The following is an 18,764-nucleotide window of genomic DNA, read 5'->3' as shown; positions in this document are numbered from 1 at the left end:
GTAGCAGACTGATGTGCATAGATTTATCTTAAAAACTGTGTGGTGGTGTTAAGCACTTACTCTTTTTGTGTGGCAGGATCTCGTTCAACGCATGCTGCACATCGACCCTCATCGCCGACTCACTGCCACACAGGTGCTCAACAACCCTTGGATAGCACAACGAGACAGCTTACCAAACTTCAGACTCACAATTCAAGATGCACAGTTGAAGGTATTGGACCATCTCTGCTTCATTTGATAGGGTAACTTAGATGTCAGGTCACAATTACTTTCGAAGGGTTATACATGGGTTAGTCACAGACTTGTTCTCTTCTGTAAAAATCTTAATGCTTTACAGAATGACTTGTGTGTTAAAGATGTGGGCCAGTTTGGTATGAGCAATGGTGTCTATCCCTGATGTCCTGACAAGTACTAGGTTACTTCATGCTGTTTGAATGGCGCCACAGTCAACTCACAAATGTTTTGTCCGCTGACTTTGGTCCTGAAAGGGGTTTCTGGAAAACGATTGCTCCCCAGTTGCCTGTTTGTATAGTATCACCAGAAATTATTGAGAATTTTACAAATATGTATCATTGGATTTTTATTATAAACAACCTTGACCAGCTAACAAGCGCTTGGTTTCATTCAAGAACGACAACACTGTTTATATCCTTTTTCATTAGTTTGTGAAGAGTTATCCCATTTATTTACTAGCTAGCAGATGACATTTCCAGTGATCCTCAGTATAGATGATTTAGAGAAGAGGAAGTTGATTTTAGAGTATCATAACAAGGACATCAGATCAGCTAAAGTGATTTCAAGTAGTACAGGCTCACTTTGTCTACTGTTTATCATGTTTTTTAAAAATATTTCAAATGGACATGGCATTGAGCTCGAGGGCACCTAGAAAATTGACTGTCAGTGCCAGGGGCGGCTTGGTATTCTTGTTTCTAAAAACAATCGAAGGCATTATGAACACTTGAGGCTGGATATGATTGATAGAAAAAATGTGGCTGTATGAAGACAATTAGAACTGAGCTGTATATATTTTGGTTTGGCAGAAATGTTTAGGAATTCCATCAATATCATGAAACCGGAACAAAAGGAGCGAAGGTTGAATTGGTGCTTTGAGCATAGAAATTTTAACTTGGACAATGTCATTTTATCAGATATGTGGCTGTTTCCTAATACATTGAAATTCTGGACCAAACAAACTGCAAAAACCTTTGAATCAGCACCCAAAGTACAGTCTGAAATTTAAAGTAGGGGTGCCATATCTTTGTTGGGGGTGATGCCCTTGTGTTTGTTTGAAGGTAATATGGACAATGAGCGGTACACAGATATTCGCAAGGAACATTTGCTTACATCTGCTCACATGTTCTATGGAATTTTTTTGATTTTCCAGCAGGACACCAACCTAAAATATTCAAGGCATTCACAGGCCTGGTTTCGGACCCAAAATATGACATTATTAGATTGGCCAAATTATAGTCCTGACCTAAATCCAATAGAAAGGGGACTTGTGAAGGAAAGTGTCAATATGAAAATTCTGACAAATATTACTGAAATGAAAGAAGAGGTGGTCTGATATTGGGACAGCATGGAGTGAGTCTAGTTTTACGCCACACTCAGCAATATTCCAGCTATATGGTGACAGTCTGTAAATAAGTCTGGACCAGATAATCCAGTGATCAAGAACATGAGCATCGATCTGCACAATTGGGAACCGATGACATGTGCCAACCAGGTCAGCGAGCTTGACCACCCGATCCCGTTAGTTGCCTCTTTCGCCAAGCATAGTTGCCTTTTATAGCAAGCATGAGTTGCTGAAGGTTTTACCCTGGACCTTCACACGTGAGACAGCATGGACCATGACATTCTATCTTTTTTGATCAGGCGCCTGCATTGCTGCCCATGGTGACTTGGCAAAATATTAAGTGTTCACCTGTATTTCAATCTTGAGTTGTGCACTGCTAATATTCACATTTAATATGTGAATAATAAGTAAAACAAAAAAATTACAATTTTTAATTCTCAATAATTTCTGGTCATACTATAAGATTCCATTGTATATGAAGCATTTACAGATTGAACGCCATGATGTAGCTGAAGCATTACAATTATGATTTGTCTTTTCAGGGAGCAGTGGCAGCCACATTCAAAGCATTGAGCAATGCCCCGAAACCTGTGCTAGAACCAGTTGGTGCCTCCCGCTTGGCCCAGCGTAGGGGAAAGAACAAACCTAAGAGTTCAACAGCGGTATAACCTCCATAACCCCACATCATGGAGACATTCATCAGTATAAGTCACTATACAACGTAGTCAGGTGGAGAATGGGCAGGCCAGCCAACCAACTGGAGCAGGCAGTGGGCAGTAGGCATAGAATTACATTGGTCCCATACAGTTGAACAACTACTTGACTTGAGTTACACTGGCTGTTGTTTGATACCCAAACATAACCCTGCTCACTCTGATTGGCTGCCTGTATAAGGTCACAGTTCTCTCCCTTGACAATTTCTTCCATTCAGACTTCTTTACAGAACTAATATATATATGAGTGCTTTGAAGTATTTATTTTCAGATGTTGTTAGATGATGTATTCCTGAGAACTAACTGAATGAAGCCAGTATCTCCATAATGGGAGAATTTATTTTCTCCGATGTGTGCTAATGCCATTTGACCCTATCCATGTTAGATGTGTTCTGAGTTATGTAGGAATTTTGTGAGAGACAGGTTCCAGTTGACCTGTCATTGCATCATCCGTGAGAAACCGAAACTGTGATGAAGAACTCTGCTGAGTAGAGTAGAGATTCGTGTCTGAACTGACCAAGTTTGTCATCTCACCAATCATTGGAATAAGGAAGAATCACCATAGTAACAATATCTACTAATGCAATGACAAATTGGTGTGATGCAGTTTAACATTCTAGAGGACCCAGTTCCACAGATGATCTTGTGAGTGGAGTCATGAGAAACTGTTTGACTGTCAGTGCCAGGGGCGGCTTGTTTGTAGTATTTGACATCGGTGAGACAGCGCTCGGTTTCACAGACAAGCTAGTGGGTGCAAAATTTGGCTTCTGGGTGAAGGAACTCCTTTTCACAGATGAACTTGAGTATGGTTTGAGAATCTGGTTCTAACATTGGACTTCTCCTGCAAGACTGAGCTCTTTTCCACAGATGTGTTTGTGGATATAGAATGGCGCATCTGTGAGATAGGACTCTGTTCCACAGATGAGTATGGAACTGGGCTTCTTTGAGACTGAGTTCTGTTCCACAGATGGCTTAATGGGTGGGGCACATGTCTGTTCTCAGAGCTCCAGTCAACATGGATAACAGTATATCAGCTCAACATTAAGACCATGTGTTTGATGAAAAGTGGTGGAATGTAGTTAGGTTTACATATCAGACTTATCATTGTGTTGACAACGTAACCATGGTAACCCATGTACATCACATCGGATGTGTTTTAAGGCGATTGAAAATTGTTGGTTCTCAGGCACTCTCCCATCCTTAAAACATTAGTAGTTTCTATAACTGTGTAAATCACAAGGGTAACACCCACATAGGAACAGGTTGGTGTCCAGCAACTGTTATTTGCTCACATGAAGTGAGGTCCTGATGGTCAGTGTATGTGAGATATCTTCATTTAATTAATCACCACCATCCTCTGTAAATATATTTCCTTTAGCCAGTTCACTGATGATAGTCAACTTCATGACGAAATTTATTCAAATGACCATGAAAACAGCTTTGGAAATATGAACTTTCATTGAACTGACCCCTTGGCGCCAGAGGGACATATGTGTCCTTCCTCTTCAACCGTCATTCAGTCCAATAAAATTCTCAATATATCACGCACACAAATATGCTTCATAGGTTTGAATTCTGTGGGAAAGTTGCTGTTTCTTTATACCATTCACTGTTTTCTTAGACAAAGCTAATGTTTATAAAATAACCTTTCAAAGTAAGCTTCATCTTAAATCTAGCCATTTTTTACACAATACGGTGAAATAGTGAGTCACAGGTATATTTGCTGTATGTTTTGAAATGTGAAAATCAGATAATTATTGTGAGTATTGAATTTCAAGATAAGCATATTAATGATCACTGATATCAGTTTTTGACAAAAATTACTAATAATCATTCTGAAATGTTGATGAAGAACCTGAATTGGTTGGGATGTCGTCCGTAAAACTGATAATATTAATGAAAACGATTGATACATTTTATGAAATGTATAGGCTCAAATATTTAAAGGAATTGTCTTGTTCATTGTATTTGTTTGTGTTGTTTTATGGACAAAGCAGTAATGAATATTGATTGGCCAGGTGCGCCTTTGTCAGAGACGTTTTATGATTCATTCATTTCAAATTCTGTCAAAACATTGTGATGAGAGGATGTCAAACACAAGCAATATTTATATGAAAATTGTTTCAATATAGAGAAAGCAGGTTGTCTTAATTTTGACAAACCCTTATGTCCATATTGTAATAGTTCCATAAGAAGAAGTGGTCTCTGTGCACCTTTCTTTGCATGCTTATGAAGAGAAATAGTTACATAATCATAAAAAAAGAAATTTGTATCCTAAATTATTATTCAAGTGCTTTGAAATATTTTTCATTTACATTTAATTGATGTTAAGGAGGTAAGCATGTTGCTCACAATAAGATACGCAGTAAAAGTGTCTAATTGTTGATATATGGATGACACTACTAGTATTTCAATGGTAAAACCATTTATTTTATGATTTGCATAAAAAGTATTGATTTCTGACATAAACGCTGGACAGGAAATTTAATATCCTACATTTCTGCATAATTGTATAGCTGTATGCAGATTTAGGACCACATGAGTGCAATTCTCTTACAGCAGTCTTTTTTAAAACCAAAAATTGAGACAGGAAGTCTCCCACCATATCGCTTTGACATTATGAGCTGTTGATAATGATGACAATATGTCTGAGCTACACCATCATCCCACTCTGTTTTCAGAATGATCAGGTATTGGGAAAGAGAACTTTGAAAAAGGGCCATTTTCAGGATTGTTATCCATTTTCTGAATTTAGAATGGGCCACTGCCCTTGTAACAATAGTAAACTTGCCCATGCCACCTGCCTTTCCCAGTCCCTGAATGAGTGCTCGAGAACCAATTTTTTTCATTTTCCAAGCCTAACTTGATGTAGAATTACATGAACTGTAAGACCTCTTAGGACCAGGTTTTTGTCAATATCATTCACTGCCAAATGGCAGCCATCTTTTCTTCAAACTGTGATGAAAATACTAATCAAACTGACATGCCCACACAAATGCATAATCCATTTATATAACAAGGGCACCAATCAGATGAAACATGCACTTAAATATTTTGCTGATGGTGAAGTTTTGTTTTTGTTTATTCGTAGACATGACTTCCATCATTATTATCCATACTTTACAAAGCCCTTGCTTCACATTTCCATGAAGTGTATGTTGTTATCAGACTTGTACATAGGCTGTACATTAATAAGCATATGTTGTTAACAAAACTATGTATCCATCTGCATATATGAATAAAATCAAATAATTTCTTATCTACCATATACTTCCTATAACTTTATCTTAGATCTGGTCATATGCCTGTAGTTGTTGGAGCAAATCATGACACTCTAGATTGTTCATTGGTTAAGATGTTGCTAAAATATGAGGTTCGTATCGTTCAAGGGTTACATGCAAAAGAGTCATTCCCATAAGACCGTTAGGAGTTTCATTATTACCTTCCCTTTTGCTGTTTTGTCAAACCATCAAGTACTTGAGACTAAGAATACTGTATTTAAATGTTTATAATATTAAGTCATGTGCTTGCCTGTCAATGCTCATCATAGATGTTACGCTTTTTACTTTTAATGACAACATGGAAGAGAGTGTGTAACAGAGTACATCTACAAACATACAGGATTGTTATACTAATAAAAATCTGCCTTGGATTCAGTTTCCCATCCTCTTGCCATCTGTGCTTGAGTCATGCAGACCACAGAGGATATTTTTTGGACATTGTGGATAGATGGAATTGTTGAGTTGGATTTACATTCTGAGATAGATTTCACAAGTCAGACATGGAAGACTGCATAAAATCTGGATTGTGTGGTTCATTTCTCTACATGGGTGCATTGTGGGAAGCATTTCTGCTGTTCCCTCAAACCTCATAGTCCCAGCCAGAGTATGTAAGATCTATCCCTGGTAACTAAAGTTCAGAAACTGAGTACATTGTTACAAGTGAGGCACAAGAAAACTGATCTTGCTCTGCCTGATGTTTACTTTCCTCTCCAGTCCCTGTGACTGGATCCATGTATCTTTAATGAGAAATCAGTAAACGTGTTAAGACATTTTAGATGAACTACTACTCTGGCAGAAATAATGGTGATGACACAAATTTGGACTAAAATGCAGCCTTTATTGGATCAGTTCATCTCAGCTTTGACATTAATCCAAACTTTGACAACTTTCAATGTGGGACATATCGTCTTCATAAGTGCAAGTAACAGTGGTTGGGCCATAGGTATGTTATATTGTTATTCGTTCTATTGACAGATGCGTTGATGTTGCCACCAAGACCATTCTTCTTCTTTGTCTTACTAAGTATGAAAGAATTGAGAACTCTTTTCATAAGTTTCAAGAAAGGGTGTTGCTCTTTATGTCTTTCCAATGAAAATACATTCTGTATGTTGTGTAAGCCACTTGGTTTGGAAGTAGTACCATATACTAGTAGTTTGTGACTTACAAACTATTGTCACCAAGAGAAACCTGAATACTTGACCACAATCACAGACAAACATTTTTTGTCTTCACATTTTGCATGTTAGTCAAGCAATTTTTTTATTGTATCTGTAATTAACATTGAACTTTCAAAATTTGAAATAGTGTGAATACCGGTAGCTGTTTTCTAGAATCTAGCTGTGTTCTGAGTTAATGTGGAGTAGGGTCTTGTGTAAATTACGTCAACTGATGATGAGAGGTGCCTGAGAAAGCATGTGGGAGGACCAATTCTCTGTGTTTTTGTGCCCCAGAACCAAAACGTGGACTGTTCCATACTCCATTGCTAGTTTGTCTGACATAGACTTACTTTGACACAGGCAATTTCGAGGCCAATTTGTTTTATTTATTGATCAAGGATGCTTTTGCAGTTTTCACTCTCTGTGCATGAAATGCTGGCTTTCCATGAAGATTTAGGGAGTTGTTTCCTCAGTCTTATGTGCCAAGGACAAGGTACACAACTCCTGATTCTATTTTTCATTGCATGAACTTGGACAGATATATATGGCCAAACTGATTGTGAAATTGTGTATTGTATATGATGTTCATGATATTATTATAACAACTGATCACAAAACATTTGTGTCATGTTGTAAGAGAAATACAAGAGAACTTTGATCCTCGTTTGATTAAAAATTGGGTCAACAGGCTGATGCTGCAACAAATAACAAATTGGCCTCATATAACATTATTACATCTGACTTGTTATGCACCATTCACTCGCTGCTCTCTTTAGATTTCTCTATTCTTGAAAGTATGACAGTTGTAAAGCTGAGTTCAAGGCTTTTTGAAGTTTAATCTGTTGCTATGTCTTTGATAACAATTCCCAAACAGTATGTGAGACATTGTCATGTATATCAAACAAAGTTGTCATAAAGCCTGTGTGAAGGAAATGTGAACTGTCTACCATTATAATAGTGCTTTATGTTCCCATGACTGTGTTTACTTTATGTATATACATTATTGATAATTACTCAGATTTTTTAAAGCCGTTATCAGTGTGATAAGGATTATTGTCTTAGAAGACAAAAATTATTGTTATCCTGTTTTCTTTGTGTTTTGTGTTAATGTTGTTTTTGTGTTAATGCCCCATTCTGTTACATGTATATGAATATTTAGTTCTTCCTTTGATATGCTGTGTTAGTTTAAGGATGGTGAATCTACTGAGCAAGTGAATGATGTAATTGTATCGAATAATGATGGTAATGAGAAAACAAAATGCTTGCTCAGTAACGTGCAGATAAACAAGTTAGGAGACAATCCGAAATGGCAAAGTGCTGACTTTACAGCAGTGCTATACTGTTTTGTATGTGGCTTTTGTTGTGATTTTTTTTTTCTTTTCTTTTTTTTTTTTGTGTGAAAGAAACAGGGTATTTATCCACTATTGGCTGGAAAGTTTGTCCTCAAGCCTTATTCGAAGAGATTTTAATCAGTGTTGACAGTATTGTAACTTTTTCCACAGCTTTAAGGTTGATGTTACATATAAGATGGCTTACAGTTAATCATGATTTTCTACTTTAAGTAACTGAAACTTAATTTGCCCTCAATAGTAAATGCACCCTTTTTTTTTATCTATTTAACATGGAAATGTCTCTGCTGTTCTTGCTATTTTCCTTACAGTATTTGGGATGCATGGGTGGTGCTGTCATCTGACCTGCTCCAAATCACTATGTAGAGTTATCAAGGGTTTCAATCCTGGTTCACCCCTATTCTATGTTTTTCAGTCTCATGCTTGTGGTTGTCTTCAAAATGGTAACAGTTAGATATGAGGATGTCATCTGGCTTTTCTCTGACATTAAGTTGACATTACTTTATAAGATTGAAATGTTGTTCAAAACTGAGTTAAATACAAACTCACTATGTGTATAATCGTGGCAGAAATGTACCATCCATTACCATTTTTTACAGATGTTCTGTTTGATCTGAGTGGCATGTGTTTATGCATGTTGTACTATTCACGTTGCATCCACCTATTGATTATAGGGTTTAACCAGGTGATCTCATTTCTCGTGTGGCTATATCTTCTCTTACCTCTTGTGCAATGCTGTTCAGGTTTCAACAGAAGCCTTTGATCATCATTGTCCTCCCAATCAACTCAAGGACTTGGGGTATGCGTACATCTTGAGAGAGGTTGACATATCTCTAATAATTCACCATCCATTTTACTTCAATAATACTGTCAATTTGTTTTGGGTGAGGGGTCGGGAGAGGGACTGGGAGAAAAGTCCAAAACAAAAAATATGAACTTTTTCAACTGTAAAGGTGACAATCTGTTACGGGAAATGGTGTCAATATCACAATATTGTTTATACTGACATTATCTTGTACTACCGGTAGTTTAAAGCAACATCCTAATCATTTACTAAACTTGACAGAGACTTGTAGCATCAAGTCTTCCAATCTTGTAGGTCGTTTCAGTTGTGCTCATAATGGCATGTGCTGTGTGTTGCATAATCCTGTACTGGCCAGAGTTATACCAGAATAAGGAGAGTTGGCTTGGTAATCATTAACCTGTTTCGTACATTTCCAGTGAGTTAAGGCTGTCCAGTGGCTATCTGTTAGTATTTATGATAATTGTTTTTCAAGTGTCTTTTGTGAAGAGCACAGAAAGAAACATGGATGTCAAGATGAATGGTTGTAAGTATTTTACTTGTGTCTTACTTCCTGTTTTGTCCAAGGTACTGTGTCCTCGTTCCATGTTAATAAATACTTTGGACCTATATGCTACCTTTTCAAAATGATAGCACCACTTCCGTCACCATTTTCTCTCAGCACAAAGTTTCTCTTGCTTATGAGTCCTTTGATTGTCAGCTGTTTTACCTTGCACTAGTCGAATCCAGCTCATAACCAATCTATGACAGCATATGGGAACAGAATATTCATTATGGAGATACAGTACCCTTGATAATGGAGGAGATCTACAACCCAGTGGCGAGGTAATCTGTGTGTGTGTGGTTGTTATTCTCCAAGAGGATATGCTGATTACTATTAACAGTGTTGATTGTCTTAATAGTGTTCAACAAAATGATTATCAGCTTGGTAATTGTGAATTGTTATCGAGAAGAAACAGGGTGCACTTCATATTTACATTTTTGTTCTACATAGGACCTTCCAGTAATTGTTTTAGGAGTATTAAAGTGTGGAAAGAATGAATGGCACATGTCTCTTCATACATATTCTTCTTTTGTTCCCGAAACATTCACCTGTCGTCATCAGTCTGGACATAATTACACTAACAGGAGACAGTGATGAGTTTGGAAATCTACGATTTCATCCTCAAAGATATTTGTCAACAAGTTTGTTTAGCTTTATCAAAAATTGTTTGGATGTGTGTTTGGATCCAAGTTCTGAAAATATTTTTCAAAAAATTCACAGGAATGAACATGGCGATAAGTTGAGGACTGTAGAGATGGACCAAGTGCATTATGAAACCTGTCTTCTGGGTGTACATTGTTTTGGTTGGTTTATTGTCATCACTTGAATTGATACAGGGATCCAAGATATATGTTTGCTTGCCTGGACCATAAGAATGCTGAAAAATATAACTCAAACTCATTTTTTCTTCCCAGGATATTGTCAGTGGGAAGAATCTGTACAAGGGACAAGCTAAGTCAAGGGCATTCCACTTGGAAATATGATCTTGCTGAAAAGAAATACTGAAATACTTTTATCTTTGTCAATGTTTGTGTCCCAAATTATTCAAAAGGCGGATACTACTGAGCCTTTTCTGTTACTGTATCTTAACATGTGACAATGGGTATATCTGTTTTAGACAAATGAACATGTTCTTGGAACTCAGGCAATTGATTTACCATCAGTAATAACCACCCTACAACAGAGTCATTGCTGTTTTGAGAATATTTATTAGGTTATCTGCAGCATACATGTGTACAATATTGGAAAGGCAGACATGTTGGCCGAGAAACAGTTAAATTTCTTCATATGGCTGGCTATTGTCCTTTTTTCTGAAATAATGTCTTTTTAGGGACCATAATTATTTGGTACAGTTATTAAAATATTTAAGTTTACACTTGTTTTATTTGTGTTGAGTTTCTGTTGCCTTGCTTTAGGGTCAAGCATACAAGTGCCATGGTAGTTTTGTGAACCATGGTTGTTACCCTGTCGTAGTTGGTCACAAGGACTCCTACATCAGGTCTACTACAGCCCCATCTTCAATATATGTAAGGTTTCGTCTTGCATCTGTTTTTCAGTGACATAAAGGTTAGGTATGCTGTCAGTATTGTCGTAGAACATTGTGCACATTTTGCAAGTGCTGTGGCCTTTTTTCAGCTGTGTAGCAGTTCTATGTTGAGTGACCAAGTGGTTGTGGACAGCTTCTGAGAATGGTGTACACCAACTGAATATGCAAATCTGTGGCTGGACCACAGGGGAATTTGATGTACTTGTATGGTGTTTGTTGTGACTCGGGCTTAACACATTGGACTTACTCCTCTATTGTTCAGATTGAGTTGTCATGATTATACAGAATGTTAAACAAATGTTTAACTACACAAATGTTTTGACTTAAAAATTATTTCATTCTGAAACCATTCAGACTTCTATATGCAAATTTCATAAGGTTGACATTTTCAAGATTTTTGGAATACCTGATTTTTTTCCTGTTGCAAAAAAACAACAAACTGGATATGTAGACTGAAGTGACTGTTACTGTGTATATTGACATGCTCTTGTTCCAGTATATGGAACCAATGTTCAGACATATAAGGTTACTTTGAATATATAAATTAGTATTTCTGCAGGACTAATGTCAGCAACACAAATATGACTCTATGGTGTAAAATACTGCATATAAACAAACTTATGGCCACTTAGACACACCATTCTGTGTGCAAAATAGTGTTTCAGTTTAACTAGATGTATGATAGCTTCATAGAAAATAATCAACCTACATTGGGTTGGTATTGAAATATTGTTACATTTTTAAATATGATATGTCAGATTGCATCTAAAGACCTTTCATATGTATAAATTATTTTCAAAGCATAAGGCAACATTATCTTTGATAACTGCTCTTACCTCTATATGCAAATATGTATTGATTTGTGCCAGATATGTACATACATATGATCCTGCATAATCTCTTCTGTGTGTATCCTTTCAGATTTGCACAGAACCTCTATCTGGGAGATGTTTAAGTTGGTGCTGCTTAAAAATGTTTAGTTGAATAAGTGTGAAGAAATAAACCGTTGTGATGCATAGGGTGTCTTGCTCAAAGCCATTATTCCTATTGTTCCAAAAATTAGTCTCCTAGAGTTTGATGTATGAAGATACTTCATTGGAAAATAACCCCTTACCTTAAAAATGAGATTATTTTAGCGACCTATACAAGTTGTACAGGTGACTATATTTATTTGGTTTTCAGATTTGTTGATATACCAAAACACCAGGGATCATTGTTTATTAAATCAATCGCTGGATTCTCCTGTCCAGACATCCTAATTTAAAGATACTGTCCAGTAACTGCAATAAAGCTAAGAGCTGCATTGAAACAACTTTTTCCAATTGACATTTGTCAAGACAGTGACCTTTTCCCAGATTTGTTGTTGGATTTATGCCTGTAGCGCCAATGTAAACATCACTCAGCATGTGGTGTGCCTTTTGATCCCACCTTTGGTTGACATTTAGCTTCTCTACATAGTGCTTCGTTCCTAGTGCTCAACACAGTGTAAGCCATGTTTCTTGAAGAATGACTAGATTGGTGCTTCTCCCCTTATTAGGACTGTATGGTTTCCATTAAAAAACTGTCTGATACATCTTCATGTATTAAGGACAAAAAATAAATATTCTTGTATATTTAACCTCATGTGTTTGTTTTACTTCATTGTTTCTGTGATAGGCAAGATAAGGAACTGCTTGTCTTTCTGTTATTTGATTGGATATGCATCTTTCAGTATTGGTATTATGTTATACACACTAAACTGTTCGGATTCAAGGCAAAAATGTGGGTCCCCTGCAGTGTGTAATTTGGTCAGATATGGGCCCTGTTTTCAGGACCAATGGTATAAAGTACTTCATCTTCATGTATGGTGGGGTAAATGGTCTGTTATACTAAAAGAGACATTCCTCGGATCACTCCATCCTCACACCCTGATTTACATCCATCCACACCAAAACCTGGAGCAGGCGTAACAACACGATTTCAAATGACGGTATAGGGTTTGACCACCCTTTGCAATGACACGTGTGGGACAAGTAAGACATCTTATGACTGAAAACAGCCATGGCGGTGCTGTTCCAAATGCTAACCAAACGTCGGCCCTACTAAACTGGTCTTAACTGTTCTTTTCCTGCCATTGGTATCTCATTACAACCATATTCTGTGGTGGAAAGGTTCTGAGAATCAGCAGGCCATGAAAGTACAGCACAGCTACTTCACCATATTTCCCAATCGAGTTAGCTGATTAACTAATTTATTTGTACATAGATTTAGAACTGGTTATTCCGTTCCTGTGTGGTTATTTATGCGCAAACGCCAGTTTCGTGCTGAGTTTCCAGGCGTGCACACAGTGCATAAACACAGGGCTATTTCACAAAAATAATTCAGCAACAAATATTTTCAGTGTAATATTTTCATCAACTTCGATTGCGATTTTTGCCGATATGTTACTGAAAGGTAAATATTCAAGGAATACATGCATAACCTTTAGTGATTATCACATTGATTTTTGTCATAACCTTTACAACATCGCCCGAACACAAACGCATGTGTGGTATGAATGTGCTCCACTCTTTCATCAATGCACCCTGATCGGTGGAAACTTACTGTATTGTAACTCAACATGTTTGGGGCATTATTGGAAGTTATGTTTACGGCCTCCGTGTTCATCCTCAAACTCTAGATGACCTTGAGCAGGCGTTACCGAGAGAATGACGGAAACCCCGAATGGGCCTCAACCCAAAAAGTACTATAATTTGTACTTTGCTGAGAAAGTGAAATCCTAAATATGACATATGTTGCATCTGGCCACTGTCTAAATGGCATCGTGTATTCATAGTAGCTTTAAAGGCTCATTTGGTCAATGCAAAGACATGTAGAAGCTTGCATTTGTGCCTATAGTGGTCGCTACTGAACTCTGCTTCACTTTCCCAAGCTGACTTATATGTTTTGCTCTATCAGTGCAGCACATTTTGCGCGACTGTTTCACAGGTACATGCTTTTACTGACTTGTAAGTCAATTATTGCTCAATCCATTTCATTTCATTTTGTTAATACCGTGTACTTATGTTTTACCTTTCTAATGCATCATTCAGTGATTTGCATTTTCAATAAATGAAAATGCAATTAGACAAAAAATGTGTGTTTTTGTGAGGAGTACAGGTCGAAGTTTAAATTGAAACGAATTTCAGCTACTAAACAACAGACGTGTTTTGATATTGCTTCATCCACAAACATTTTTTGACATGCAGAGTCTGTGATGCCTGTTAGAACAGGACAAAGCACTGACTGAGGCACGAGCTCATAATGTTTCTGTCAGTAATTGGATTACAGTCACGACATCGTTGACAGGTGACGTTGATCGACTGTATGCCAAAAGTGCACATGACCGTTTTAGTAGAGTGAGGCAGCTTTATTGTCACATCGGTAGTATTTCAGCCATATTGTAATGGAAACAAGTACTAAACACACAGTACCTGAAGTGAATTAGTATAAACCTTTCCACAAAGGACAATAAAACAACTAAACTATTACAGATTTAATGATTTAATGATTGCACGCATTAGAAACGCAAGTGGTGTTTTTTGTTTTGTTTTTATTATTAATATCCAAATAGGAAACTAACTCGGAACCCAGAACTGATTTTGTATTTTTGTATATTGAGAAGCCTGGTGGTGTTATCAATATTTTATGTTGCGTTTTGGAAGGCCCTTCTATATATTGCTTCAAATTTAGGAATCACCAAAACGCACCATACCAGCGACATGTGGGTATCATGCACACACTTCTCGTGAAATCAAACATTCAGGAATTGTCACCACCATTGCTATACTAGGTGGAAGACTGAGCACAATACCTTTCTTATCCACTTTGTTCAACAATGATACGCGCTTTCATCATCACATAAAACAAAGCATACAGTCCACAGGTTTTACTGTTTTCATTTGAAAGTATCCGATTATTGTGTTGGAAAGACGCACCATTCCTTTGTAAAAATGTGTGGAATGTCATTTGATAATACTCAGGCCTGCTTCCCAAACTGTCAAAACATTTTGTGTAGTTCGAATCTTGATTAGAGGTTTAGTTAATCAAAATGTATCCTTTGGAAAATGTGGATATGGTTTTGTGGTAACTGATAGGCAGCAAGCACTTTGATTTTCATGCCTTTAATAACACTGGCCCGGTTCAAGAGGCATTGCAACTGTCGTGCATTCATGGTGGTGCTAATGTTACATGCTTCCTCCACTTACAAATCAACTGATCAGGGGTGAAAGTGATCCGAAATGAAGGGGTTTTATAATTAAATGGAAACCGGATGGGACTAGTTGATCTATCTGTATTCCATGATGTCTTCCAGTTGCTAATCGATGATCTGAAAATACAAACATGACCGTGAGGTCATTAACACCCCTCGTGTGAAATGAGGTCACACAGATGTTTGGGGCTATTCCCGCCTGTATATAACAATCAATGTTCATTTAGATTTTGATCACTTGACTCATAGATCTAGTTGTTTATATACATATGGAAATTAATTAAGCAACACCAAATTCAAAGACACATAAAAACTTAACAAAGTTTAACGAAGTAATTTTGATGATTGATTATTCAATTTTGATGTATTGACATACAGCATGAGCTTTTCATGGGTTGATATGACGCGCGTGAAGCTTGCACAGCGCACGTGCATTGCTTTAACCTCAACTTTCGAAAAATGCACTTTTTCCCTGGGGTGTTTACAAGCGCAGGTTGTCGATTGCATTCGGTTTTTCATTCATTTCAATGTCATGGCACGTAGGAAATTATCAGAGGCCACTCGTTGGCAAATAATCGGCATGAGGAATGCTGGTATGTCTCTAAGACAAATCGGGACTCAAATCGGACGACATCATTCCATAATTTCAAAACTTTTGAAAAAATACCGGGCCACTAATGAAGTTAAAGACCTGCCTAGACCAGGAAGACCCAGGAAGACCACAGTCCGGGAGGACAGAGCTTTACTGAGACTTGTACGGCGCAGGTCCTTCGACTCGAGCTCTCGGTTGAGACAGGAGTGGCTTCCAGGGAGACCCATCTCGAACAGGACTGTTCGGAATCGTCTGAAAGCTGCAGGATACCGGGCAAGGAGGCCAATCAAGCGACCCAGACTGTCTCCAGCCCATAAGGCAGCCCGACTGGCCTGGTGTAATGACCGTTTGCACTGGAACATTGCCTCTTGGAGGAAGGTCCATTTCTCAGATGAGAGCCGGTTCTTGCTGCACATGGTGGACGGTCGTACTCGGGTCTGGAGGCAGAGGAACACAGCAATGGCTCCACGGAACATCCAGGAGACTGTGGCCTTTGGGGGAGGTTCCGTTATGGTATGGGGGTGCATTTCCATGAACTGCAAGTTGGATATCATTACCATCCGTGGCAACCTTAACGGTGTTCGTTACCAACAGGAGGTTCTTGACAGGGCTGTGGTACCTCATTTTGAGAACCATCCTCTGGCAACGAGACCCATATTTATGGACGACAATGCTAGACCTCACAGGGCGCATGCTGTAAATGATTTTTTGCGGCAAAATGCAATTGACAGAATTCCATGGCCTGCCATGAGCCCTGACCTCAACCCCATTGAACATTTGTGGGACTTTATTGGCCGTCGTGTGAGGCAGAGAGACCCACCAGTCCATAATCTCAACGAATTGACGGCTGCCCTGCATGAGGAGTGGAACAGGATCCCCCAGAATCAGATCCGGAGACTCATCCAAGGAATGAGGAGGCGTCTGGAATCGGTGGTGCGTGCGCAGGGAGGACACACTAGATATTGATGAAAGTCGGTGTGCAGACTCTCAGATGACTGTTCTTTCTTTCCATGTGACATTTGTGTTAATACACCTGACAACAACGTCTGTGGATGAATAGTAAATTGTGTCCATTTTTTCATGAATTTAAGACAGTTTTAAGAATTTGGATTTCGTTGCAATAAAGCAAAGTCTTGATACTTTTTCCCTTTAAGTTGTTTGTCAGAGATCGTCTGTTGAATAAAAAAGTGTCAAACTATATCAACCCGGCATATTTTGATTGTCAGAACACTTCAAAGTTGCTCCAATAGAAAAAATTGGGGTGTTGCTTGATTAATTTCCAGGTGTATATTTCTTCCCAAAAGTTTTCCCCGCCTTTTTCGTTCTTCTGTTGTTTAGTTTTGTTACTTCTTATTCTCATTTTTATGAGCTCAACACAAGTGGAAAAACTGAAGTGAAAAACCATCACACGTATCGTAGAATCAGGCACTCACATACACAAAAATGTTCTCATACACACACAATAACGTACTCACGCTCACTTACGTGCCCATATTTATCCAAACACCCAAATACAAACTTGCATACAGTCATGCAAATACTACATATCATTAGAATAAAACACATACAAACACACACACACACACACACACACACACACACACACACACGAGAGCGCGCGCACACACACACACACATCGTGTGTATGTGTATACATACATACATACATACATACATACATACATACATACATACATACATACATACATACATACATACATACATACATACATACATACAGTGTCTTGCAGGTTTGGCGAGGCCGGTAAGGTGGGGTAGCCTAGTGGTTAAAGCGTTCGTTCGTCACGCCGAAGCCCGGGATCGATTCCGCACATGATTACAATGTATGCAGCTCATTTCTGGTGTCCCCCGACGTAATATTGCGGGAATATTGCTAAGAGCGGCGGAAAAAAAATTCACGGGGCGAGGCAGCAGTCGTGTCGGGAAACCATTATGTTAGGGGTGCGGTGTGTAAGAGAGTGGGAGTTATCACAGGTTACTTCCGCGTCTTGTATGGGGTGTGTGGAGATATATGCTGGTTTGATCTTTGTGTGAGGTATGCTCTATTTATCGGGATTTCAAAGAACGTCATACCTACATTCTGATAAGTTTGATCAAGGTCACGCAATGCAAGATTTTGAAGAAGTTCTATGGTAGATATGTGGAGAGAATGTCCAAATTCGATACATTTGTGGCAAAAGGGACGTCCGATGGAATTTATCATTTAGTCTTATACCATACATTCCCGAATTATTTCGGTGAGCAAATGTCTAGATTTAGCATATGTTTATGACAGATTCCACCTTTTCCCGAAAACCTGGCATCATCATTTTGATAGTGCATTGTACATCATAAATACATGTTATGTTATCGTATCAAATGGTGACAATCACTGGAATGTCAGGTCCTCACTCGATTAGTTTCCAAACAGTATCGTGCAGCCGCAATACTGCTGAAATAGACAAATGTACTAATGATCTCGTCACAATTGTACAACTGGCTGTGCTTTTCGCAGATATTTCTTATGGATTGGAAAAGGCTTTTGCCATTCCAGTTGTGCCTATAATTGGAAAAGATCTCTCGCCAGGAAACGTAGAGAACAGGCAGACAATGAAAATTTGAGAATAATAAAATCTACATGTACAGCTTGTTCAGCGTGACCTGATCAAGTGAATACTAAATTAATGCATTGCGTGACCGTGTCACAACTGGTTGGGTTCTTGTGAAGCGGTGCACCTTTGTAAGTTGATTGTTAACGTGGCCGAACAGCCTAGACAAGGTTACTGTTTGACGCCTCAGTTTCGGGAAATCGTCAGTAATGTCCTGCCTTTCTTTAAAACAGAAGATACAGATGGTTCCATGTCTCCGATATATGCATGATCACTGGACTGTCTGGTCCAGACTTCATTATTTACTTATCACGCACAGAACACGTCTTTGGTGTTCCTGTGTATCATCAGCAACAATCACCGA

At 38.2% G+C, this 18,764-nt stretch overlaps 1 protein-coding gene across 1 annotated transcript in view; it reads left to right on the top strand.

The window, feature by feature from the left end:
• The window catches only part of LOC137287567 (ribosomal protein S6 kinase alpha-1-like), a 78,322-nt gene extending 65,736 nt beyond the window's left edge, over positions 1 to 12,586 (top strand). The window contains exons 20-21 of the mRNA XM_067819931.1: positions 77 to 211; positions 2,119 to 12,586. Of these exons, the coding sequence (XP_067676032.1) occupies positions 77 to 211; positions 2,119 to 2,244 (261 nt within the window). The 3' untranslated portion in view covers positions 2,245 to 12,586. The remainder of the gene's footprint in view (positions 1 to 76; positions 212 to 2,118) is intronic.
• Positions 12,587 to 18,764: the final 6,178 nt, after the last annotated feature.

This window comes from Haliotis asinina, chromosome 6 (assembly GCF_037392515.1).
Source record: "Haliotis asinina isolate JCU_RB_2024 chromosome 6, JCU_Hal_asi_v2, whole genome shotgun sequence".
NCBI classification, from domain to species: Eukaryota; Metazoa; Mollusca; class Gastropoda; order Lepetellida; family Haliotidae; genus Haliotis; species Haliotis asinina.
Note: the sequence above shows the minus strand (reverse complement) of the source record. Positions and strands in the feature narration are given on the sequence as shown.